The following is a 25,839-nucleotide window of genomic DNA, read 5'->3' as shown; positions in this document are numbered from 1 at the left end:
TTTTGTTAATGTTATCAAGTAGGATGAGAAGACTTGTCAAAAGCGACTTTGCTGAATCAGATAATAGTTTCTATTGAGATATTTGAGAATATTCTATTGAAACTATTTCTAGTTTTTTGTTCTGTTTAACACAAATGGACCTGGCACACTTTTAAGTTTAATGTGCATTTTTAGCATTTTTCCATCACTTCAGTCTAGATAATCAACAAAATAAGTAAGCCCTGATTTGTGATGTTTGCCAGTTTCCCTGGGGTAAATGCTCCCACTCTGGCTCATGTCAGGCCACCAGCGTGCAGTCCCTGAACACAGAGCGTGGAGAGAGGTGTGCATGATGATACAGTTTCCACCAAACCAATATGAGCATGGATTATAATAAAGTAAAGTGAAATAATTAGGACATCATGAGTTTTGAGGATCTATTGCTTTTGCTTTTTTTTTTTAAAGTACAAAAGAACACTGGGTACTTTTTTTTTTTTTTTGGCCCCCATTTTTCTACTCATCCATCCATACACTGGACAAAGGGGAGTGTGGTCCATATGGCTTTCCCAATCATATTTTCACCCTTCATAAGCTACATTTTTATACAATCATCTTCAAGATTCATGGGTTCTGGGTTGTAGTTTGATAGTTTCAGGTATTTACTGCTAGCTATTCCAATTCATTAGAACCTAAAAAGAGTGGTTGGTCTATATTGTGCGTAAGAGTGCCCACCAGAGTGACCTCTCGGCTCCTTTTGGAATCTCTCAGCCTCTGAAGCTTATTTCATTTCCTTTCACATCCCCCTTTTGGTCAAGAAGATGTTCTCCGTCCCACGATGCCAGGTCTACATTCCTCCCTGGGAGTCATATTCCATGTTGCCAGGGAGATTCACTCCCCTGGGTGTCAGATCCCATGTAAGAGGGGAGGGCAGTGATTTCACCTGCCAAGTTGGCTTAGCTAGAGAAAGAGGGCCACATCTGAGCAAGAAAGAAGTTGCCTTTGCTTTTAAGACAATTAATTGTAAGTTTATGTAATTTAACTTTTAATAATGGCTGTGCCGAACAGCTGGCTCACGAAATTCCTAAAAACTTGACAATGAGCTGTCTCGAGTCAGGACTGACTGGTTTCAGTGGGCCATTGCCTGCAGGAGAAAGGAATGCAGGGACCCCAGACCCTGGGCTGGAGGAACCTGCCAGAGGTCACTGCCAGGGTCTTTCAGGTGGGCGTCCTGAGGGGTGGGGGTGACACGGAGCTCTGGTGGGGGGCTCGGGTGGGGTGGGGGTGGAAGGCTGATGGGTGCTTACCCCGGAGGCCTGCAGTCCTAGTGAAGGAGTTGGACTCTGATTGAGCACACCCTAAGACGTCTGGGACATGGAAAGTGGTGTTGGTGGGGAGGGGGTATGGCTGGGTGGGAGGAGCTCAGCGCTGGCCAAGGGTGGTAAAGACAGAGGGGGGGTTCTGGAGGGAGGGCAGTTGAGGGCTTAGTGACTACACCCCTGGGAAGGCCAAGGGGGGCTCACAAAGGCCCTGAAGCTGGGGCTGCTGGACTAGGGCAGGGCCTTGTCTGGGAACCTTCAGCTAAAGGGAGCCCAGGGGCATGGGGAGCTAGGGGTTGGTGCAGAGAGCTGGCCCGGGGGGTCATCTGGGTGAGGGGGTGGGAGGAGGTGGAGACAGAGTTGTCAAGGGCTTCTGTGGCCAGGAAGGACTAGGCAGGGTAGGGCTCAGCATGATACCTGAGACTGCTGGGAAGGCCTCAGGGAAACCCCCCACCCCCAGGCAACTTCAGACTGTTCTGTGGAGCCACTGGAAGCCCCTGGGAGCTGCCTTTCTGGGGGGCTAGGGGATCCATTCACACCTTTCTGTCTTCGTCCATTTTACTATTAGAACCTGCATTCAATTTCATTTGGGAGAAGTTTTTTTTGCCACTAAGATGAAGTTTGAAAAGCATTGCTCTGGTTTCTTAGCTTAAATGTGAGGAAACTGAGGCCCAGGAAACTGGACATGGCCTTTGAGCTGGAGGCAAACCTTTGTGGGAACCAGGCGCCCCAGCAGATGCTCCCCAGACTGCAGGTATTTTGTCCTGTTAGGTTGGGATGGACATGGGGAGCAGGTGTAATTGGACTGTCTGAGGTGAAAAGGGAGTAATCAGGAAGCAAGAGCAGAAGGGGTGAAGGAGTGGCCCCAGATGTGGAAGGTGCCAGAAGAGAGGAGCTGAGTCATCTGCTCGCCTCCGGCACAGGAGGTGGTGGCTGGAAATTCCCGGGCACTGGGGAGGTAACGGCTGGGGAGGGATTCCCTTCCCTGGCACTGGGCCTCAAGTCTGGGTTCTTAGGTTGTGTGGGTGCCCTTCTCTCTGGGCTGGGGGCTTGTCACTGCAGGGCAGCAGTGGGGGACCTGGGGGGCCACCCCCTCGGGCAGTCCACCTTTTGCAGCGGGGGCCGCCAGCATCCCTTTATCTGCTTTGGTGTAGCTCGGAGGTGGCAGCCAGTGTGAAGACATGTCAGGCCACTCAGGAGGGTAGGTGAGGGAAAGTAGCACCTAACCTTCTAGACACCTCTCCTCGGGGGCCAGCTCCTGCCCCCTGACCTCAGCCTCTCCAAACGCCCTATGACTCTTCAAGAGAAATCCCCACCCCCACACTGCTCCGAGAGTGTCAGTGATAAAGACCGCGTTGGTCAGGGGGTCTCCACAGGTGGGCCTGGCTTACCTTCCCCTTCCCCCTTCGCAGGGACCCTCGCAGGTAGACTTCTGAGGCCTGTTTTCCAGTCGAGAAGACTAAGGCTCGGAGAGGGAAGGGGCCCGGACAAGCTCACTCTGCAGTGGAGTCAGGATTCGGACGCAGCCTGTGGGACTCCAGAGCCATGTGTTCTGTTGTTCTAAGTTGGGGGAGAGAGGTGCATGCTCAGGGCAGGTGCCAAGGCCCTGGGGCAGACATCTCCCGGCCCCTCCCGCCCCACAGGCCTGCGGGAGCCCCCAGGGGGTCTCTCCTGTAGGTGGGGCTGCGGGGGGGGTGGGGACGTGAGTCAGTGTGTGCCTGTGGCACGGAGGGAGAATACTCTTCCTGTGGATACCCTGTGCCTCCATTTCTTCCCTGGCTCTCCGCATTCCCTTTTTAACTATCTTATATATATATATCTCATGTAAGAGACATGTCTGCATTTTCAGAAATTCAAAGCAAAAGGTTAGAAATTAACAGGTGCAGCTCTGTCTCCTCTGCTGTTCCCACCCCGGGGGCCACCTCGGGTGTCCTTTGAGCCCACCTGCAGTGGAGTCCTGTGGCTGCTCTAACAAATTCCCCCAAACATAGTAGGTTAGTTAACACAAATTTATTACCTTACGGTTCTGTAGGACAGAAGTCTGACAGGGGTCTCACTGGGCTAAAATCAAGAACCGTAAGTTCTATGTGGGATCCACTTCCTTGTCTTTGCCTGCTTTTGGCAGCTGCCCACAGTCCTTGGCTTGGAGCCGCTTCCACCATCTCCGGATCTCACAAAGGACAGTGGAGTCCTCGCCTCATGTCACTCTGACTGTTCTTTACAGGCATATCTCCCTCTGCCTCTTTTCTCCTGCCTCCCTCCTCCGTTTTTAAGGAGCTTTGCCTTCCAGATAATCCAGGATCATCTCCCTGTTTTAAGATCAGCCGACTAACATCCTTAAATCACGGGTTCCAGAGATGAGGTGGGGGCCATCCTTGGGGCTGTTATTCTGCCTCCCACAGCATCCTTCCATGCCATGTGTTTTGTTTCCGTGAATGGGATCCCACCACACACGCTGTCAGAAACCAGCTTTTATCAAACCAAACTTTCCGGACATTTGTCTGTGGCAGCCCACACAGGCGGCTCTGGCTGTGTCTTTTAGCAGCAACCTGAGGTCCTTTGTACAACTCGATCTCATAATTTATTAAGCGTTCTCCTTTTAGGCATTTAGGGTGTTCCCAGTCTTTATCACCGAGCTTGCCCTAGGGGACCTTTATCCAAGAGTCCTTGTGCACATGTGCCTTTCTGTGGGATCCTTCCTACAACTAGGCCTGTTGAATCAAGGGGTGGGGTTGTTAAAAATGTGGTGATGCCACCAAACTGCCCTCCACAAACCTCGTCGCCGTTGGTGCTCTGTTGGCGGTGCATGTTTTGCCACATCCTTGCCTGCAGCGGGTATTATCAGTCTTCCAAATATTTGCCAATCTTGTCTGCAAACCCCCTTTTGCATTAAGTCTTCAATTTCAGCCCATTTACTGAGCATCTGTCATGTGTCAGGCCCTGGGCTAGACATTGGGGACCGAGATGGATCAGAAGCTCCCTGTCTTGTGGAGGCAGAGGAGGGGCTGCCCAGAGACGGAGCTGGGGGCGCCACTGCAGCAGCTGCAGGGGAGTGAATGACCTGGGGGGAGAAAGTTGCGAAAGCGTGTTCCAGGCAGTGGGAACAGCCTGAGCTAAAGCTCAGAGGCATGAGCATGACTTTTTTGGCTTTTTATGGCTTTTTTATGGCTTTGAGGTTGCTTGGCAGGAAAGGGCAGGGGCTCAGGCCTGAAAGATTGGGCACAGGAGCAGTGGTGTACCTGATCCTGCAGAACGGGGAGCCTTGGAAGGGTTCAAAGCAGGGAAGGACAGGTGAGGGGTGGATGAGGGGGTGGGAGTGGTGGCAGGTGCCAGGCTGGTGGCACTGGGATCCAGGGAGAGGAGAAGCCGGGACCAGGGCAGGCCTGCCCCTGAGCCTCCCCTCCTGGAGGCTGGGGTAGGAGCACGTCCCTGGGCGAAGGGAGCAGCTCCGTGACCTCCTTGTCCGCTCTCCTGCCCATAGGAGGCGTGCGAGCGCAGCCTTGCAGAGATGGAATCCTCGCATCAGCAGGTGATGGAGGAGCTGCAGCGGCACCATGAGCGGGAGCTGCAGCGGCTACAGCAGGAGAAGGAGTGGCTCCTGGCCGAGGAGACAGCGGCCACGGCCTCCGGTAAGGGCTCTGAGCAGGACATAGGTCGGGCCCCGCCAAGCCTCCAGGCTATGGCTACTCCTAACTGATCAGGGAGGCCTTTAAATAAGAGGTGGGGGTCTCAGTGCCCAGACTTCGGGCAGGGGGCCTGAGGGGATCTGAAGGCCCCAGTACTGGCCTTTGGCCCAACTTGGAAAACGGGGAACCGAGGCAGTAAAGACCCCATGGGTTGTGACTCCTTTGCCTCAGGGGGCTGCAGCCACTGAGAGCCCCTTCAAGCCACATGGGCATGCTGAGCTCCAACTCTGTGCCCAGGCCAATGCCATGTGCTGGGGGGTGGGTTGAGGGGGGAGACTGATCAGCTGTAGACCCTGCTGTCATAGGAGTGTGCTCTCACTGGGTGAAGGGGCAGGGCAAAGCAGGGAAAGATGTGAGCATTTCCCAAGCCCCTCTGCATGCCAGCCTCTGTGCCCCATGTGTTACCCTCATCAGCTCCCTTAATCCTCTCAGATGAGAAAACTAAGGCTCAGAGAGGGTGGTGGTGGCAGAGCTGGGGTTAGAGTCCAGTGACCTCTAACCCATGCTCTGAACCCACCCTCTGCTCTTCCTGGGAAATGAACAGTCCCAGGTCAGGAACAGAAAATGCCCAAGATGCTGGGCAACTCCCTCCCCTCCCTCTGTCCTCTGCATACCAGCCTTATGTGCCTGGCACATCCTGGGCACCACCATGGGGTTTGCAGAATGACAGGAATGACAACCTGCTGGTCTGCAGTCCCTTATCCTGAACCCTCGGGGCCGGGCAGGTTTGGCATTTTAGAAGGATAATCCAGTGCATGCACCATCTATTAGAGTGAATGTTTCAGCACTTACCTCGTGCTGTGTACTGCTCTACTTTATTCACGTCTTCCGATAACCTCACGAAGAGAAAGTGCTACCATTATCCCCATTTTACAGCGAAGGAACCTGAGGCACACTGAGGTTAAGTCACCTGCCCAAAGTCACACAGATGTGAGTGAGGGAAGTTTGACTCGTATGGACTGCAGGGCCTGAGCTCTTGACTGGGCAAGGTAGCTGGGCCTTATTAAAGAACCGTCCAGGCTCTGCAGGGCTGACAGGCTGTGTGGGCTCTTACCTGATAATCCTGACAACCAGGGGTGCCGCTGGCTAGACACTGAGGTGTCACCCCTGCAGGTTTATTGTCCTCCCTTGACAGGCTCAGAGAGGTTGAGCAACTTGCCCATGGCTCCTCACTTTGTGACACAGCCTACACTGCTCTAGACTCCTGGTCCAGTGCTCTCTGCACACCACTACCCATTCCTGACCCCTCTCCTCCTCTCTGCCCTGCTTCCAGCCATCGAAGCCATGAAGAAGGCCTACCAAGAGGAGCTGAACCGGGAGCTGAGCAAGACTCGGAGTCTCCAGCAGGGCCCGGATGGTCTCCGGAAGCAGCACCAGTAAGATGGCGTCTGGGCCCTGGGGTCTGTCAGTTGGGCCTCCCTTCTGAGCCAGGGGCCCAGCTGCCCATGCTGGTGGTTGTGAATCAGGAAACTTTGCAGAGGGATGTCATCTTGTCCCCAGCTAAGACTCCTGCTACGGTCACATGGACACAGGGAAGAGAAGCAGTGGGGCCTCTGTTGACCTCCATGTCAGTCCACATAGACAGTTCTCCAGGCCTTTTCTTGTCTTGACCAGTATCAATCTCTACCTTCCTCCTCCCCTTCACATCCCATAGAGCTGGGCTGCAGTACTGCCCTCGGCCAGTAGGTGTCTCTCCCTGCCACAAAGCACAGTTTTGAAATGTTGGGGCTCTAGGGGTTTTAGAGCCCTCTCCCAGGGAAGGCACTGGCAGCCCAGAGAAGCCAAGTGACCCATTTGTAGCTCCAGAGTGGGCTAGTTGGAGGCAGAGCTAAGAAGGGAACCCAGAAGTCCTGAGCTGCTTTGAGTCTTCCGTGACCTGATGCCTGGCCTGGCAGAAGACAGGCAAGCCCACGCTGTCCTTCCCCTCCTCCCCCGGGCAGGTCAGATGTGGAGGCACTGAAGCGGGAGCTGCAGGTGCTGTCGGAGCAGTACTCGCAGAAGTGCCTGGAGATTGGGGCCCTGACACGGCAGGCCGAGGAGCGGGAGCACACGCTGCGGCGCTGCCAACAGGAGGGCCAGGAGCTGCTGCGCCACAACCAGGTAGGGCTGGCCCAGGGCAGGGCGGTGGGGCGGCAGTCCCTAGCCCCATTCACTGACTAGTCTGCCCCTCCCAGGAATTGCACACCCGCTTGTCGGAGGAGATTGACCGGCTGCGCAGCTTCATTTCCTCACAGGGCACAGGCAATGGCTGTGGGCGCAGCAACGAGCGGAGCTCCTGTGAGCTGGAGGTGAGTGTCCACGCCTTGCTGGCGGACCCCTGGCTCTCAGGGCCTGGGGCATGTGGGAGAGCTTCCTGCCAGGCTGAGATGACCTGCAGCCGGGGCTCTAGCCAGGAGAGGCTGGCGCAGCTAAGACAGAGCACCAAGCTGGGGTGAAAGCCCTGTGTCCAGAGAGTCCAGCCCTCCCACACAGCCCACCTACCCTCTGTGTGACCGTGGCAAGTCACCTCACCTCTCTGAGATTCGGCAGCTCATCTGTGAAATGGGGCCAGCACCTCCCTTACTGGGAGAAGCTGGAGCGAGGACACGTGTGTGATCCCAGGAGCACTCTGTGCTGGGGCTTCTCTGAGCCTTTTGCATCTGTTAGCTCTTCCAGTCCCCAGGACAGTCCTATGGGGTAGATGCTCTGACCCTCTCCTGTTTACATATGAGGAAACCGTGATACAAGGTCAGGTACCTACCTACCCAAGGCTACACGGCTGGTCAGGGCTAGGGCTAGGATTTGCTCCAGTTAGTCTCCAGAGCCTAAGCTTTAAAGTCTCCCCACTCTTGGCTGCACCTCAGTCTCCTTGGTCAAGTCAGGACAGGACACCTGCCCCTCAGGGTTGGGGGAGCACTGAGAGAGAGAGATGGGGGAGGAACAGCCCTCTGGTTCACAACAGGGCCATGTTATGGCTTCCTTGCATCCCCTTTGCTCTGCATTTGAGGGCCTGGCCCTGTGTTGGGGTCATAGCAGAGATGACTGTGGGATACCCACTCATATGGTATAGACAGGGATAAGAGAGAGAGAGAGAGCAAGGAAAGCAGGAGATATCAGGAAGGACTTCCTGGAAGAGTCTGCCCTGGATTGTAGTGGATCTTGGTGCAGACTGGGGCTGCACTCTGGGGGCCCCAGGTGGGGAGAAGCCAGGCAGCAGAGCACTGCGGGGTGGGATAACTCTGGCCCTGAGTCAGCCTGGCACCCATGACTACAGGTGCTGTTGCGAGTGAAGGAGAATGAACTTCAGTACCTGAAGAAAGAGGTGCAGTGTCTCCGGGACGAGCTCCAGGTGATGCAAAAAGTAAGTCCCAGGAGCTACTTCAGGGCTGTCTGCAGGATGGGAGACTCCTGGCCCACCTCAGTGCCCAGCCACCTGTGGGCACCTGCTCAGTGCCAGGCCTTGTCCTTGCTTATGTCATCAGACTCTCCGGGTGCCCTTTCCAAGTGGGTGTCTATCCCCACTGACCAACAGTGGGGATAGAAGCCAAGGCTCAGAGAGGGTAAGCACTTGCCCAAGGCCACACTTGCTTTATTCCTTCAGCAGGTATTTATTGAGCACCTATGTATGCCGGGCACTACACTAGGTGCTGGGGATATGCTTGCCCGTGTGGAGCATCGTTCCAGGGAAGAGTAAACTGCATCGCTGGGGGTGGGAGGGCTGAGGTTGCAGCCCAGGTCTGGAGAATGCAGCCTGCCTGGCCTGCCCCGGGCTTGTGCTGTCTGCCCCTCTGAGAACCTCCACCAGCCTGGGAGATGGGCTGTGAGCCGGTGCCTGCTGGCAGCGTGCATTCGTGGAATAGGCAGCACACATTAGTGGAAAGGGCCCCAGCACTGGGCCAGGCTGTCGTGGTCGTGGGCAAGCATTTCACCTCTCTGAGCCTCCACTCTGGGGGGTGCCGGCTGGGGTATGCCCAGAACATGGGCCACCGGGAGGGACAAGGCCATGTGGTCTGTCAGGCAGGGAGGGCTTTGCACCCTCATGACCCTTTCCCGGCTCCCAGGACAAGCGCTTCACCTCGGGCAAATACCAGGACGTGTATGTGGAGCTGAACCACATCAAGACGCGGTCGGAGCGGGAGATCGAGCAGCTGAAGGAGCACCTCCGCCTGGCCATGGCTGCCCTGCAGGAGAAGGAGTCCATGCGCAACAGCCTGGCAGAGTAGAGGTGGGCGCCGGGCCTGGGGATGGGAGCCACTGGGGACAGTGACCCCGGAAGCATGGGGTTTGTCACGGGGAGCGAGTCAGACCAGGGCCAGGGGTACTTGGTAGAGCTGAACAGGACTGAGAGTTTGAGGCGCTGATCGTTGTCACTTCTCTGTCATGTGACAGCCAGCACCTCTCATTACAGTGCCACACCCACACCCTGGTCTGCCTGAGCCTGGGGTGGCAAATCCAGGGTCTGCCCCCACATCCAGGCCCTGCAGCCCTGCGCCCCCAGCCTCCTGCCTCCAGGCAGTACGAATCAATCCCAGGCGCCTCCCTCCAGCCTCTCGCTTCAGGCATTGCTAATCAACCCTGACATTCTGTCCCATTCGGTCTCCCAGTCCACCTGGAACTGCCTCTCTCTGACAAGTCCTCATGGACTTCCTAAGGCACGAGGGAGGGTCACCCTGTGGGCCAGGCAGTTCAGGAGAGGCCTGGAGGAGCTCTGGCTCAGACCGGAGGCAGTGGAAGGCCCCACTGGACCCAAGGCCGGGGCTCTGGGAGGCTTTCCCCACCCCCAGCTCACCCTCCCCCACCCCTGCCCTTGTCTTCCAGGTCCCTGAGGTCCAGTCCAGCTGGAGACCCTCCACCCTCCAAGCCCCGGGGACCAGTCTCCCTCCCTCCCTGCTGGATGGAAGCCAGAAGCCAAGCTTTCTCCCCACCCTCTGTGGGCCGCATGTGTACTCACACCCATCACACACACACACACACCACACACACACACGCATGCACACATGCACACACACTCTGCATATCTGAGCGTGCCCTTCGCACTGGGTCTTAACCTTGCACCTTTTTCAGGATTTTATATGTGAAGAGATTTTTATATAGATTTTTTTTCCCTTTTTTTTCCAAAACACTTTATACTTTTCAAAAAAGCAATTCTTGGTGGCTGTGTGCCTCGAACACTGGCTCCCCCGCTCCATCCATGCCTCGCTTGGGCTTCGGGCCGTGGCCCTGCTCCAAGGACCTAGCGGAGGCCCGGGCAGCAGCCGAGGCGAGGTTGCCTCTGCTGGGGAGAGGTGGGAGCCAGCCACCCCCTCTCTACCCCACCTCCCACTAACTGCTTCCTGCCCCGAGTGGACCCATATCCTGGGCTCTGGAGGGAGGGCCAGGTGGGTGGAGGGGGCTGACAGCTGTCCCCGTGGCCCCACCTTCTCTTCTGAAGGTGTTTCTCTCCTGCTCCGTAAACCTACCTAACTTAATAAAATGTTCCAACAGCTCTAGTGTCTGAGATGGCTGGGCAGGGTGGGATATGGAGCCTGGGGCTTCTTAAAATGGTTTCCCCGCCCTTCCTGAAGTGGTGTCGTGTGGGAGGAGCTGAGAATCCAGCTCCCACGTGAATGAGGGCTTGGCAGCCCAGGTGCAGTTCCTAGGCCAGCAGCAGCGACATCACTGGGGAGCTTGTTGGAAATGCTGAATCCAGGCCCCACCCTGTCCTACCAAGTCAGAATCTGCATTTTAACATGGCTCCCCAGTGGTTCATGTGTACCTCAAAGTCGGCAATGCCCTGGAGTGGGGCACTGGGCCCAGGCCTTGGAAAGAGGACCGGAGCTGTCTTTGTCCCTGGCTGTGACCTTGGACAAGCCCCTTCCCCTCTTGAGCCTTGATTTGCTCCATCAAATGGGTGTCTTCAGCACTGTGTTGAGGACGTGTCCCGGAGGTCGTGTCCAGCTTTGGGTGGGGTTGGGGACATGGTCACCAGGCTGGGAGGCCTGATGCCGGCTGGCTATGCCAGTGATGGCCACGGGTGGGCTGGGACAAGGCCCCATCTCGGCGGCCCACCCAGCTGTCCGTTTGCAGGTCTGTGACTGAGGTGACAGATGGTAGCTTGGGCTCACTCCCTTCACCCCTGGGCTGTTCCCATCATGCCTTGCTGCCTCCCCTGAGCTGGGCACTGGCTGGGCAGAGGTGGACAAAGAACTGGCCCTGCTTCTCCTTGGGCTGTGCCAACAGCCCACATCAGGAAGGTCCCAGGAGATGGGACCCAGAGGATCCCGACCCAGCCTGCCAGGTGGAGAGGGCTTTTGGAGGCAGCTTTGAAATCTGACTTTTCCAGATGGAAAAATCAGGAAGGGCATTCCAAGCAGAGGGAGAAGCACGAGCAAATGCCCTGCAATGTATTTGGGGAGAGACCTCACACCTGTGGGGTGGGGGGTGGGGGAGGGGAGTGCAGCCTACCCACCCACCCCCCTTGCCCGGGATTGGTTTAGAAATGGCCTTGAGGCTCCGTTCCAGCCAATGAAACGCAAAGGGAAGTTGGTTGGGCGGAGCCGGTGGGGACCTGGAAAGGTCTTCCTCCCTCTTAAAAAGGGGGCATAAGGAACGGAGGCCTCTCTCTCAGCCCTTGGGCACCCTTGGGGGACGGCCCCCTGCTGTTCTCATGTCAGGAGCTCCTTGAGCCGCCTGGAGGGGGAGTGTTGCCCTTGTCAGCCACAACCCCCAGGCGGTGAGGCCAGAGCCCTGCCCTCACCCAAGCGCCCTGTCGCCTCCCTCCAAAATGTGCAAGCGTCCCCGAGTCCAGCCCCTGCTCCCCTCACTGCCTCAGCCCCACTCAGGGCTCCCCACCCCACAACCCTCCTTAGGGCCGCCTGGAGGCACCAAAAAATCAGGCCAGCATAGGAAATGGAGCTCAATCCCGTGAATCAGCAGGGAACGCAAACTGAAAACAACGATTATCCATATAATGGAATATTGTTCAGCATAAGAAGGAATGAAATTTTGATACCTGCTACCATATGGATGGACCTACAAAACATCATGCTACGTGAAATGTCAGACCCAAAAGGACAAGTACTGGCTGATTACGTGAAATACCTAGAATAAGCAAATTCATAGAGATAGACAGTAGACAAGAGGTTCGCAGGGCCCGGGGGGAAGGGGGTATGGGGAGTCATTGCTTACTGAGAGCAGGGTTTCTGTTTGGGGTGATGAAAAAGTTTTGGTAATAGGTGGTGGTGATGGTAATACAATGTTGTAAATCTAAACACCACTGAATTGTAAACTTGAAAGTGGTTAAAATGGGGAATTTTATGTTATATATATGTTACACAATGAAAAAATAACAACAGACTGCAAGATGTCACTCCCCACCGCCCCCAGAACAGCTCCAATGAGAAAGACTGACACTACCAAGTGTTGGGGAGCCCGGGGAACACCCCCTCGCGTGCCGGCGGGAGTGTAAGCTGTACCGTCACTGTGAGCAAGTTTTCATCAGTTTCTTAGAAAGTTATTCATCTACCTTGTGATGTAGCATTTCCACTCTTGCATGTACACCCAAGAGAAATTAGTGTTCAAGTCCACAAAAAGACGAATACAGGAATTATTCATTGCAGGAAATAATACAAATGTCCATCCACAGTAGAACGAATAAATAGATGATAGTATATTCACACACCGGAATACCATACAGCAATAAAAGTTGAATCCCTGATATAATCTCAATCTCAGATATAATCGCAAGCGAAAGAAGCCAGCCACAAAAGAGCACCCACTGTGGGGGTGGGCTGGCGAATGGGAGTTAATGGTCAATGGGTCAGAGTTTCTGTTCGGGTTGATGGAGAAGTTTTGGACATGGGTGATGGTGATGGAAGCGCAACAGTGTATATGTAAATTAATAGCACTGAATTATATACTTGAAGGTGGTTAAAATGGGAAATTTTATGTTGTATTTATGTTAACACAATCAATTTTTTTTTTTTAAAGATGCAAAACATTTCCATCGCCACAGGGATCCCTTGTGCTGCCATTTTATGGACACCCTCACCTACCTACCTCCATCTCCATTTCCCTAACCCCTAGCAACTACTAATTATTCCTTCATCTCTATAATTTTATTATTTCAAGAATGTTATATAAGTGGAATCATACAGTATGTAAGCTTTGGGGACTGGCTTTTTTCACTTAGCATAATTCTCTGTAAATTCATCCAGGTAGAAGTATCAAATAATCTGTACCTTCCTCTTGCTGAGTAGTATTCCGTGGCCTGGATGCACCACAGTTTGTTTAGTTATTCATCTGTTGGGGGGTGTCTGGACGGTTCTCCATTTTGGGCTATTACAAGCAAATTTCCTAAGAACATTCACGAACATCTTGCAACTTAAAAAAATAAAAGGAGCACCCTGCTGCATGATTCCATTTATATGGACTGTGCTGGCAGTTGTCAGAAGAGTGGGGTACTTCTGGGTGGTTGTGGGGGGACATCTGCTGGTAGTGGGCACAGAAGAATTCTGAGATGGCAGGAATGTTCTAGGTTTTTCTCTGGATGGTGGTTACACGGTATAAACACTGTAGAGATACATCAGGCTATACACTTAATGATTTGTACTATTTACTGTGTACAATTTATATATCCATTTTAAAAATCTGCTTTAAAAAAAAAAAAACGCCAGGTTCCAGCAGGTACCCGACGGGGAAAACCCCAGTCACCTCAATCACACAGGGAATTCGGCCAAAGCCACACGGTTTGGCTGGCAAAGCCCGGCCCACGGCCTCAGGCAGCCAGGGCAGCAGACAAGCTGCCCAGGTTCAAGCGCCAACCGCTGCCTCCAGCTGGCTTTGGGAACCCGGCTGAGCCCCAGGCCCCCTCTGGACTCTATTTCCTCATCTCTTAGATGGGGACAATTTGGGTGTCAAATTACTAACTGTTCTGATGACCTGTTGTTGTGTGACTAACCAGCACAAACTTAATGGCTTAGAACCACAGCGTTTTATCATCACACGGCGTCCTGTGGGCTGACTGGGCTAACCGGGAAGTTCTCTGTGGTGTCTCTTTGCAGGTGCAATCAAATGGTGGCAGGGGCTGGAGTCATCTGAAGGCTCAGCTGGGCTGGCTGGCATGGCTGGCTTCTTTACTCGGGCCTGGTCTTCAGCGGGGTGGCTGAACAGCTGGGGGCCAGCCGGGATCTCTTTCTCCATCTGGTCCATCCTGTGGCTAGCTTGGACTTCCTCCCAGCATGGTGGTCTCTGGGTAGCCTGAGGTCTAACCTCCTGCATGGAGGCTGGCTTTCCTCAGAAAGAGAGTTTCAGGAGCCCCAGGTGGAAGTTTCAAGGCTTCTTACAAGTTAGCCTTGGAAGTACTGTGGCCACATCAATCAAAAGTGGGTCACAGCAACTCGGCAGGTGAACTCTGCCCTCCCCCCTACGTGGGACCTGCCTCCCAGGGGTGTAAATCTCCCTGGCTACACAGGATATGACTCCTGGGGATGAATCTGGACCTGACATCGTGGAATTGAGAACATCTTCTTGATTGAAAGGGGGATGTGAAATGAAATAACGTTTCACTGGCTCAGAGATTTCAAATGGAGCCGAGAGGTCACTCTGGTGGACATTCTTACGCCCTATATAGATAACCCTTTTTAGATTTTAATGTATTGGAATAGCTAGAAATAAATACCTGAAACTATCAAACTGCAACCCAATAGCCTCGACTCTTGAAAATGATTGTATAACAATGTAGCTTACAAGGGGTGACAGTGTGATTGTGAGAGCCTTGTGGATCACATTCCCGTTATCTAGTGTATGGATGGATGAGTAGAAAAATGGGGACAAAAACTAAATGAAAAATAGGGTGGGATGAGGGGAATGATTTGGGTGTTCTTTTTTACATTTATTTTTTATTCTTATTCTTTCTGGTATAAGGAAAAATGTTCAAAAATAGATTGGGGTGATGATACACAACTATTTGATGGTACTGTGAACAGTTGATTGTACACCATGGATGATTGTATGGTATGTGAATGTATCTCAATAAAACTGAATTTAATTAAAAGAAAAAACAAAGCAGGTCATGGGACCAGCCCAGGTTCCAGGGGAGGGGCTGACCCCAGGGAGTGGCTACCGCGGGTGAGGGCTACCGGGCCTCTCTGGCTACCAGGACTCCCTGCTTCGCCACCTACCTCCCCAGCTGCTCCTTCTGTTTCCTTTGTGGAGTTCTCTTCCTCCGCCCAGCCCTCTAATGTTGGGGTTCCCCAGAGTCTGTCCTCAGCTCTCCTGTCTCTAATTCTCCATGTTGTCCTGTGATGACCTTGACCCTTGTCCTCGGCTTTCCAGAGCATCTAAGCTGAGCACCCACATCTGTCTCCAGACCCGGACAGCCACCCAGCTGCCTTCCGGATAGCCCAAGGGCACCTGCGATTCAAGGCCACTGTCGGGGCCTCTTCCTTCCAACCTGCTCCTCTTTGGTGTATGTTCACCCATGAGCTGGCCTCTGAGGACACAACATGGAACCAAGCACCACTCTCGTCCTCCGGAGGTCTCGGTCTGCAGGGAGGTGAAATTGGAATCAGGCAATTGCAAGAAGCCACAATCAGCGCAGAGGATGCAGCAAGCCCGGCCTGGGAAGTCTGGGGAGGCTTCTTGGAGGAGGGGGTGCCAGAGCTGCCAGGCTAGGAGTGTGGAGAGATAATTCCATCAGGTTCAAAGGCCCTGCTGTGGAAAAGCAAGGCACATTCAGGGACTTTGAGCAACTGGCTTTGACTAGAGGCTGATGTGAGACGAGGCTGGGGAGGCAGGTGGAGCTGGAATCTGACTCTGCAGGGACAGGACAGTGGGGCTTCATTCTCAGCCCAGTGGGGAGCCGTGGGGAATTTCAGGCGGGCAGCGCCCTGACTCAGTCAGAAGGCAGGTGAAGACAGGGACCAGGGTGTCCTTGGCACGTGGAGATTATTGGAGGCCCCAAGTTGACCCAGGGGGTGGTGTGGAGAAGGGAAGAGAAGAGAGCAGAGATCAGAGCCCCAAGGGAGAGCAGAAGCCCACAAAGCAAACTGAGAACTGGCAGTCAGAGAGGGATGGGGAAGCAAAATGCTTCCAGAAGAAGGGCGTGGCGGGGGGGGAGGCGGGAAGATAAGGCTGAGAAGGGGTCCCTGGATGTCGCCAGGACACAGGAGATGGACAGCGGTGGCTGTGGGGGAGGCTGGAGCCCGGCACAGCAGGAAGGGTCTGGAGAGGGAGGGTTGACATGTGGAGAGGACTCCTCCAATGCCACCTGTGCCTTGGTTTCCCCAGGGCTGTTTCCAGACCAGTTCCCTCATCCCCAACGCTCTAATCAGTCCATGGACGTTTCTGTTCTACCGCCCTCTGGACGCCTCGCCCCTTCCTTGTCCCCAACAAGGCTGACGTCACCGCCCTGCCCTCTTCCTAGCCCCAGGGCTTCAGTGACTCCAGCCCCCACCACTCCAGGGGCTTGGCACCACCCACCCACTCTTGGCTCCAGGGACCTGCAGCCCCTCTTGGGAGTGCAATGTCACCCCACGGCAGCTCCCCTCAGAAAGCCATGATAATGAGACCCCCACTCTCCTACTCCCATCCCTTTCTCTTCCAACTGCCCCGTCTACACCCGCTGCCCTGCTCTCTGCCCACAGATACCCCTGCCCTCACCCAGCACTGACTCTGTAGGAGGCAGAATGACGAAGGGTAAACATGTGGGTCCCAGAGGTGGGGAGCCCTTGGGCAGGTTACATAACTTTGCTGTGCCTCAGTTTCCTCATCTGTAAAACAGGGGTGGGTTACCTACCTCACAGCAGGGTTGTGGAGATTAGCAATGAGCTAATGCACGTAAAATGCTGAGAAGAGTGCCGGGGTCCCTGGCAAGTGTGCGATAAATGCTAGCCATTGCTGCTTCCGTGCTGGCTGGCCCTGCTCAGCGGTGGTTCTGAGGGTTAAATGAAACGATGTGCGTGAAACACATGGTGCAGAGCCTGGAACGTGGTATTTCAATAAACAAGAGCTATTATCCTGTTATTATTAGTCAGAAGTCAGCTGGACCCCACCCCCACCATCCCCAGGGGATCTGGTTACACTTGGTCCAAACCCAGTGCCATGGCCTGTGAGGGTCCAAACCCCTCCCCTCCTCTTGACAGCGCCCACATGTCACTTTTTGGGGCTTCGCTTCTCTTGAGGCTGCAGGTGCTTTAAGGCACAAAGCCAGACCCTTTGTTGGTTCTGCAAAAACTCCTCTCTCCAAGAGGCTCCTCTTCTGGAGCGCTCAACAATTTGCCGTTTGCCATCTCAACCCCTGGCAGGCAGGGGGTGCCCCCAGGACACTGGGCATTGCCCCACTCCTCCCACCCCTCTGAGCCCAGCCAGTTACCCCTTTACCTCTTGGACACAGCTGTTACCCTTGTCCCTGTGAGCATGGCCTGCTCCAGCCTCTCCCCTGGTCCCCAGGCTCTGGTTTCCCCCCTCCCAACCATCCTCTGTGCCTCAGCAGGGTGATCACTCTAAAATGGAGAGTGGACCGTGTTGCTCCCCTTTGTGAAACCCTGCCCTGGTCCCCCTTGCCCTTAGGACCAAGAACTGGTAGGGGAGTCCTCGGCCCACCCCAGCCTCCTCTCTCCTTGCACCCCCAGCTCCCTGGACCCAGGTTCCCACTGTGTGGAGCCACCTGCAGCTCCCCGAGGGGCCCCGCTGTGCACCTATCTGTCCTCGCGGCCTTCCTCCCAACCACACCACCCCCTCTCCATCCCCTCCCCAGTAGACTCATGATCCCCCAGGACCCAGATCAGGCATCATCTGCCACCTCTGGAAGCCCTCCCAGACCCCCCCCAAATGGGGCTAGATGCCTGCTCTGAGATCCCACCATCCCTCCACTTGACATGCTGTTTCCACATGGTTCTCCTGGACCAGGGACTGGCTCTGATTTACTTCTGTGTCCCCAGCACCCAGCAAGGGGCATGGGGAGCCTCAGCTGGATGGATATGTGTTTGTTGATTGACTGATCGACTGTGAGTGATAGACTACCCAGACCCCCTCCCAGACCAGGCACAGCCACAGCCACAGACTCAGCCCAAGGCACTGGACCTCCCCATAAACCAGATGGAAGGCCAGCGGCCAGCCTGAAGGGCTGGGGGCCAGTGGCGGTTTTGTGTACACGAAAGGCCGGGCTGTAAGTATGAGTCATTCCTGTCACCCCTGCCTCCTATCTGGACTTTTGCAAAGGCTCTGAGGCCCAGGGAGGGAGGAGCTCACTTTGATGGAGCTTCTGCAATGAGCAGAGAACTTTATAGACTCACAACCCTTTGAAGTATCTATTACTGTCCCCATTTTACAGAGGAGGAAACTGAGGCTCAGAGAGAGGACATGACTCACCCAAGGTCACTAATTTAGTGACTCATATCTCGGCTCATCTGGTTGTGCAGCCCAAATCTTCCCCTTGCTCAGGCCACCTCCCCTAACAGTAATGGTTTCTACCTTTTGTGGAGCACTTCCTGTGTGCCAGGCCCGTGGTACACATTTCACATTCATTATCTCCTGTAATCTGCAGGACAGCCCAGTGAGGAATGTAGCCCGATTATCCCACTGCACAGGTGAGGGGCCGGGCCACAGAGCTGTGAGTTACCCAGTCACAGAGCTGGAGCCAGGTCAGCTGGTGTTGGAAGACAGGTGGCCTCTTGGGCCTGCTAAGGCTTTCTCATTGAGGGCTGCCTGGAGCCCAGGGGCCTTGGTGCCCGGCCCAGGGGAAAGGGATGCGGGGAGGTGGGGTTCATTGCACTTCTGCTTGGGCAGATATGGATGAGCCACTTCAACACTCCTGCCTCAGTTTCCCTAGACAAGCAGAGCAAGAGCTTCCCCCCAAGGAGGCTGAGAAGGCCAGAGGCCCCTAGAAAGGGCTGGGTGTATGTGTGGGGGGTTCCAGGGGTCCCTGGGTCATTGGCTGGCCTCACCCCTTCACCATCTCTCAGCTCCAGCCTCACCATGCACGCTTTGCTCCCATAAGCTCTTGAGTCCTTGCAGGTGCTGCTCCTTGCCTGGAATTCCATCTCCCCACCCAGGCCAGATTCTCTCCAGCCCTGGCCACCCCCGGGCTCTGCTAGTCAGGTGCTCTCCAAGCCCCCTTGCAGCTCTCTGAGGCCCTAGAACAACCTGGGTGCTTGGCCAACCACTGACCCTGTGACCTCGGCTGAGCCATCTCCAGAGTGAGGCCTCAGCCGCCCCCACCTGGCTGTGCCCTCGGGAGCCGGGTAGCTGGCTGCACTGGTCAAGCGAGCCCTGAAAGGTGACTGATGGCCTGCTCCCCCAGCCGTGGGAGGTCACAGCATCAGGGTCCGGCTCACCATGACCCTCCTGGACCCCAGCAGGTTCCCACACACTCCCGTTTCCTTCTGAAGATAGGTTTATAAGCATCTTCGGGACCCTGGCAAGCATTTTCAGGCCCAGGGTCACCCCACAACCCAGACTCCAACCTCTCACCTTGCCACTACCTCATTCACTCCTTCATCCATTCATTCAATGAAGGTCTGCGTCTGTGCAAGAGCATTCATTCACTGCAGCACTGGCTGTAGGGAAATAAATTCGGCACCACATATGCCAAGCAGCAAGGAACTTCTCTACCTGTTGATCTGGAGACAGTTCCAAGATGTACCATGAGGTCAAAAAAAGCAAGGTGCATGGGGGTGCCACTGTTTATGGAAAAGAAGGAGGATAATGAGTGTCCAGATTTGCATGTGCATTTATATATGTGCAAAACTTCTCTGGAAGGATCTGTACACACATGCACACATGTGTGTGCGCACACACATTCACACACCCAGAGGGAGAGAAGCCAGTGTGGAGGGACCCTGGACTCATAAGAACTGAGAACAGTGGCTGCCTTGGGGAGGGGACGGAAGGCTGGGGACAGGGATAGAAGGACCCGTATTTCGGTTTTATATACTTTCCTACATTCTGAGTTGTTTCCCATGTGCTTAAGTTATCTATTCCAAAATAAATTAAAGTTTTAAAAATAATACAATGATATAACAGCCCTGAATGGAGCAGGCGACGGCAAGGCTGTTGCTGAGCTCGGGCTTCACATTCTGGGTCTCTGGTCGATTACCCTTTCCCAGCCCTGTGTCATGTCCTCATCTGAAGTGGGGTTAAGTGAAGTCATGCAGGTTGCGTCCCCAGCACCCACCTGCCACAGTGGCCGTCAGTCTGACAGCTGTTGTTGTCACGGTGAATGCCCCACTTGGGTCTGTTTCAGACACCCCAGTGACACAGGCTGAACAGGGACACACCCCTGCCCTCATCCAGCTCGAGGGCAGGGAGAAAAACAACAAACCAGGTTGGGCTCGGTGGCAACTGCCCTGGCCAGAGGAACCAGGGAAGGCTGCTCAGCGGAGGTGACGCCTGCACCCAGTCTTCAAAGGCAAACAGGCGGGGCTCTTACAACTCAACAACAAAGAGACAAACAACCCAATTAAAAAACGGGCCAAGGACTTAAATAGACATTACTCCAAAGAAGATATGCAAATTGCCAATAAGCACATGAAAAGATGTCTACGTCATTAGCCATTAGGGAAATGCAAATCACAACCACAATGAGACATCACTTTACACATACTAGGATGGCTTTAATAATAAAAAAATAAAAAAAAAAAACACAGAACATAACAAGTGTTGACAAGGATGTGGAGAAATTGAAACCCTCATACGTTGTTGGTGGCAATGTGAAATGGTGCAGCCGCTGCAGAGAACAGTCTGGCATTTCCTCAAAAAGTTAAACATAGAATTACCATATGATCTGGCAGTTCCACTCCTTGGTCTATACCCAAGAGTAATGAAAACATATGTCCACACAGACACTTGTCCACACATGTTCACAGCAGCAGCATTCGTGATAAACCGAAAGTGGAAATGAGATAGCGTCCATCAGCAGATGAATGGATAAACAAACTGTGGCATGTACAGACAATGGAATATTATTTGGTGATAAAAAGGAATGAAGCAGTGATACATGCTTCAACTTGGGTGGACTTTGAAAACACTATGCTAAGAAATTGGTCACAAAAGGACAAATATTGTGTATTTACTTTTATATGATATATTTGTAATAAGCAAATCCATAGAGTCAGAAAGCAGATTTGCATTTACCATGGGACTGGGGGAGAGGAATGGGGGAGTGGTTGCTTACTGGGTATGTGGTGTTTTTTTTTTTGGTTATTTAATTAATTTATTTATTTTTGAGAAGGAAAATATCCATCTCTTTATTTACTGGTACAGTTTGTGTGGGTTTTTTTTTTTGTTTTTTTTTGAGAGTTGACATTTTATAGAAAAATCACTCAGAAAGTAGAGTTCCCATATATCCCCCCACACACAGAATTTTCGTCTATTATTAACATTTTGCATGAGTGTGGTATCTTTGTTACAGTTGCTGAAGCAGTATTATTACACTTATACTATTAATTATTGTCATAGTTTACATTAGGGTTCACACTTTGTGTTATACAGTGGTTTTCTTTTTTAATTTTTATTCTGGTAACATGTATACAACATAAAATTTCCCATCTTAACCTTTGCAAGTATACAATTCAGTGGTGTTAATTACATTCACAAGGTTGTGCTGCTATCACCACCAAACCAAGATCAAAACTTTTCCATCACCCCAAACATAAACGCTGGCATGTGGTATTTTTAAGAAGTGATGGAAGAAACTGGAAACTAGAGGGAGCCGTGTTTGCACAACACTGTGAAGATACTAAATACCATGGGATTGAATGCTTTAAATGGTTAATCATATGATTAAAAAAAGGATTCACCTCGACTAAAGAAAGAAAGAGAGAGAGAAGGGAAGAAGGAAACGAAAAAAAGGAAGGAAGGAAGGAAGGGTGGAAGGAAGGAAGGGGAGGCAAAAGGAGCAGGACGAGCAAAGACTCATGTGAAAACACTCGTGCTGGACACACTTGTGTCCACACCACCTAAATGGTTTGGACGTGCATGGTCATGTACACCTGCACACACCGCCCCACCCTGGACATGCCTACATGGGCACCTCTGTTCTCATATCCAACCCTTGCTCCAGGGGTGCACACATCCTACTGAGCACAGAGGGATGGGACAGCATGAGGGTCAGGAATGTGGGCTCCAGGACAGACTGTGTGACTCTGGGTAAGTCACTTGCCCTCTCTGTGCCTCAGTTCCCTCACCTCGAACACAGGGATAATAATAATAGCAACCTCATAGGGCTGTGGTGAGGATTACATGAGACAGTATCTATAAAGTACTGATAAGAGTGAATTTCAGTAACTCTTTACTGTTACAATTTCTAATATGTATATTAATATGTATATTTAATGATATATTGATATTACATGCTCATATTTCTATGTGTTAATATTTTATTAAACATATGCTTAGTCTACATGTATACATATGTTTTATATACATACGCATGTGCTAGCCTATATGCACCCACACACGTCTCTTGCACACCGACATGCACATGTATAGGTGCACATGCACACTCACCCCAACACACACACGTTTATAAATACTTGCACTCAGGTACGTGCATGGGCAGATACGTGCACCTACACACCCACAGACACCCTTTCTACATGCCCAGTCCACCTCTGCCTTCTCCTCAGGCAGGTGGTCCTAAATGCCCTGACCTGAGCCAGCCCATTCCCCAACCCCCAGGCTGCCCTCTCAGATCCGTAGAGGAGAGTGGAGCCAGGCAGGTGGGGCCAGAAACCACATCCTAGAGCCACTGGGTGAGAGTCTGGCTGCTCTGGTTGAACAGAAGTCCCTGGGCTCACGGGTGTATGTTCTCAGCCTGGGACCACTTTAGGGCTGGGCTGTGTCAGTGTCCCTGCACCCAGCACAGTGCATGGTGTTGAGCAGGAGGCCTGGCTCTTGACGAGAGTTGACTGACTGCATGAGCAAGTGGATGCCTATTGCATGAAATTGAAGATAGACTTGTTCTGGGATTGTCTGTTTCACCTCTATCTCCCCTCTGGATGGTGAGTTTCATGAGGATAGGGCTGATGTCTGATTTGTCTCTAGTCCCAGCACCCAGTCAAGGTCTTAGCAAAGAGTGGTCATCAGTGAGTGAATTAATTAGGATATGTTTGACTGTGAGTGACAACAACAGTAGCTTAAACAAGGAATGTTTATTTATCTTACCTGGAAAATTCTGAAGGGAAGGGTCCCAGGCTGATCCACAATGTCTAGGACTCAGGCGCCTTATATCCTTATAACTAGGACTTGGACCCCATTGTTCACAACCTCCATTCACAAATGTACCTTATGGTCCAAAATGGCTGTTTCAGCTCCAGTCCTTACATCTGCATCCCAGCCAGCAGGAAGGAGAAGTGGAATGAAGAAGGGGTAAATGGCCTAGGTTGGCTACCTCTTAAGTAAGCTGTAGTGCAATAATTGCACTTATATCCCATTGGCCAGAAATTGGTCACATGGTCATTTCTAACTGCAAAAGAATTTGGGAAAGGAAGGGAGTCTCCGCTCTGGGCAGCCATGTGCCCTGCACCAGAGGCTGTACAGCCCCATGCTCCAGAGGGGAAAATGGATGTTGGCTCCACCATTGTCTGTATTTGCTGAACTCAGCTGTCTAAAATTCAGAAACTGTCTTGGTGGTTGTCTGTTGTGCTGGGGACACATACTGTCCCCAAGGAAAGAAGTACTCTTAGCTGTTCCACAGCCTGCTCTGCCTGCACAGAGAGGGGCCAGGAGTAACCTCTATTAGCTGGAGCCCAGAGAAGGAGCGAGGCCATGTGATCTGCAAACCTCCCAGGTGTCAGGAGGAGTTACCACGGGACATGGGCTCCATGAGCACAGCAGGAACCAATTTTACTGCCACTTTTGTTAGACCCCCCTGTAAGCTTAAACAGACTGTGGTTCACTATACAAGTGAGATATGTTCACTGTTTACATGCAAGAAGGAAACAGATAAGCTAAAAGAAAATGAACTACCAAGAAACCTCCCACCCAGAGCTAAACTTGAACAATTTGTTGAATATCCTGCAACATTTTTGTAATTGTATGTGTTCATGTAACTATGCATACTTATATACTTTTTTAAAATGTAGAACTCATACTTTTAATGGGATCACCCTACACACTAGGCTACTGGAAAACCTCAAAACCTCAATATTTTTTCACACCTTGACATATCATTGACATCTCTCCATATCAGCTACTGGGGAGCTCCATTACTATTAATGGCTTCAAAAGATCAAGCTTTAGTCTACCAGTGCCTCTCTGATCGTTTCACATGTAGGTTTTTCCCCATTTTTACTCAGTTACAAATCATGCTGCAGTGAAGATCCTCATACCCAAATCGGTGAATTTCTGGTTATTTTCTTAGGCTAGATTCCTGGAGGTGGACCTCTTCCATAATATAAAAGTCATGGTCTCTCAAACAAACTGCATTAATAATTAAGGGAAACCTATGTTAAAAAAAATAAGCAAAGCCATATGGAATAGCCAACTAAAGCTTGAGATGCACAGGAGAAAAACAACTTTTCCCACATTGAATTGAAATAAATATTAGCCAAAAGTCAGGACACTTGACACGTTCATGAGTGTCTGCTGCCTCATTGGGGGTAACCCATCATTTTAGACCAGCCGTCTGAAATATATCAAGGGTGACAACAGCGAACACTCAAATTGTACTTATGTGTCAGGCTTTCTTCTAAGGGATGCATATACTACTGTGTGTGATCGATATGATCATAGATCACTTATTATATATATAGATATTACAGAGACATCTGTATTTACATATATACAAATACATTGAATCCATGAAAACGCTATTGGGTGGGTGTGATTCTTATCCCCAGTTCTGAGGCACAGAACTCACCTTGCCAGAAGCCTGTAGGTGACGGGCTGGAATTTGAACCGAGGTAACATGGATCTCTAGTGCTGGGGCCTCACCACTATGTCAGCCTTTGTGGACTTCTATGGGGTCAGTGAGGTCCATGTGGCCTCTCAGTTTATAGGAGAGAGTGCACGGGCCCAGAGAGGGTCAGCAAACGACCTCAGGTCACACAGCAAATTTGGGTGCTTCTCCCTCCACCCCAGATTACCTCCTAATGTTTGTTTAAACACCTTCAGTGGCCCTGGGGAAAGGGCCCCTAAACCTCTCCAAAGAAGCTGTGGTGACCTGAGGTTTGTGCCCACTCCTTCCTGGGAGCAGCACTTTGTCCCCTGTCCCCAGCAGTACCAAAGCCTGTTTTGAAGACCTGCAGGGAGGGATGTCAGCTGCGTTCAGGACTCAGCTGGGCATGGCTCTCTCCGGAGGGCAGCCGGGCCCAGCGTGTGGGCCTCCTTCCCAACCCAGACGTCCCGGCCTTGGCGCCAGGTCTCCTGGGTCCTGGTGCTGATCATGTCAATGGCTCGTGTCTTTGCGAGCGGATTTGCCCATCTGCCTAACCGCCTTCCAGCTATCAGAGATCATGCTTCTAATTTTTTATAATTTAGAATTCTGACATAAATGAGAATTCTAACATGAGGACCAAATTCCTAGCTTCCATAATTCTATTATCCTGAATTCTTTGATTCTAGAAGTCTTTGTCCTATACTCCCCAAAGCCCCAGCTTTTGGGACAGGATTTGTGCTGCCTGCAGGAGAACAAAGTTGGGGGGCCGCTGGTTTAGGAAGGGGCCTCAGCCTTGTGTAATTTGCCATCTTTTCCCGGATCCCGTGGTTTTGTTTTGTGTTGGGTGTTGCTCCCCCACCCCACCCCCAGGGACCCCTGCTTATCTCCTTCTCCGGGTCCCAAGGTCAAGCGCAGCTGACCACTTTGATAGCAGAACACGTGTCCTGAAGTTAGGAAAACAGCCGGTGCTGACGCTGCATGTTACTGCTTTCTGAAAGGGGGGGGGAGGGAGAGAGAGAGA

The 25,839-nt window shown here is 52.4% G+C and overlaps 1 protein-coding gene across 1 annotated transcript in view; it reads left to right on the top strand.

Annotated features, from left to right (window-relative positions):
• Window positions 1-10,446, top strand: part of LOC119541828 (TRIO and F-actin binding protein) — a 56,297-nt gene extending 45,851 nt beyond the window's left edge. Inside the window, exons 17-23 of the mRNA XM_037846113.1 lie at window positions 4,777-4,924; window positions 6,255-6,357; window positions 6,922-7,081; window positions 7,156-7,269; window positions 8,235-8,321; window positions 9,022-9,185; window positions 9,779-10,446. Of these exons, the coding sequence (XP_037702041.1) occupies window positions 4,777-4,924; window positions 6,255-6,357; window positions 6,922-7,081; window positions 7,156-7,269; window positions 8,235-8,321; window positions 9,022-9,183 (774 nt within the window). The 3' untranslated portion in view covers window positions 9,184-9,185; window positions 9,779-10,446. The remainder of the gene's footprint in view (window positions 1-4,776; window positions 4,925-6,254; window positions 6,358-6,921; window positions 7,082-7,155; window positions 7,270-8,234; window positions 8,322-9,021; window positions 9,186-9,778) is intronic.
• Window positions 10,447-25,839: the final 15,393 nt, after the last annotated feature.

The sequence above is a fragment of the Choloepus didactylus genome, chromosome 8 (assembly GCF_015220235.1).
Source record: "Choloepus didactylus isolate mChoDid1 chromosome 8, mChoDid1.pri, whole genome shotgun sequence".
Lineage (NCBI taxonomy): Eukaryota > Metazoa > Chordata > Mammalia > Pilosa > Megalonychidae > Choloepus > Choloepus didactylus.
Note: the sequence above shows the minus strand (reverse complement) of the source record. Positions and strands in the feature narration are given on the sequence as shown.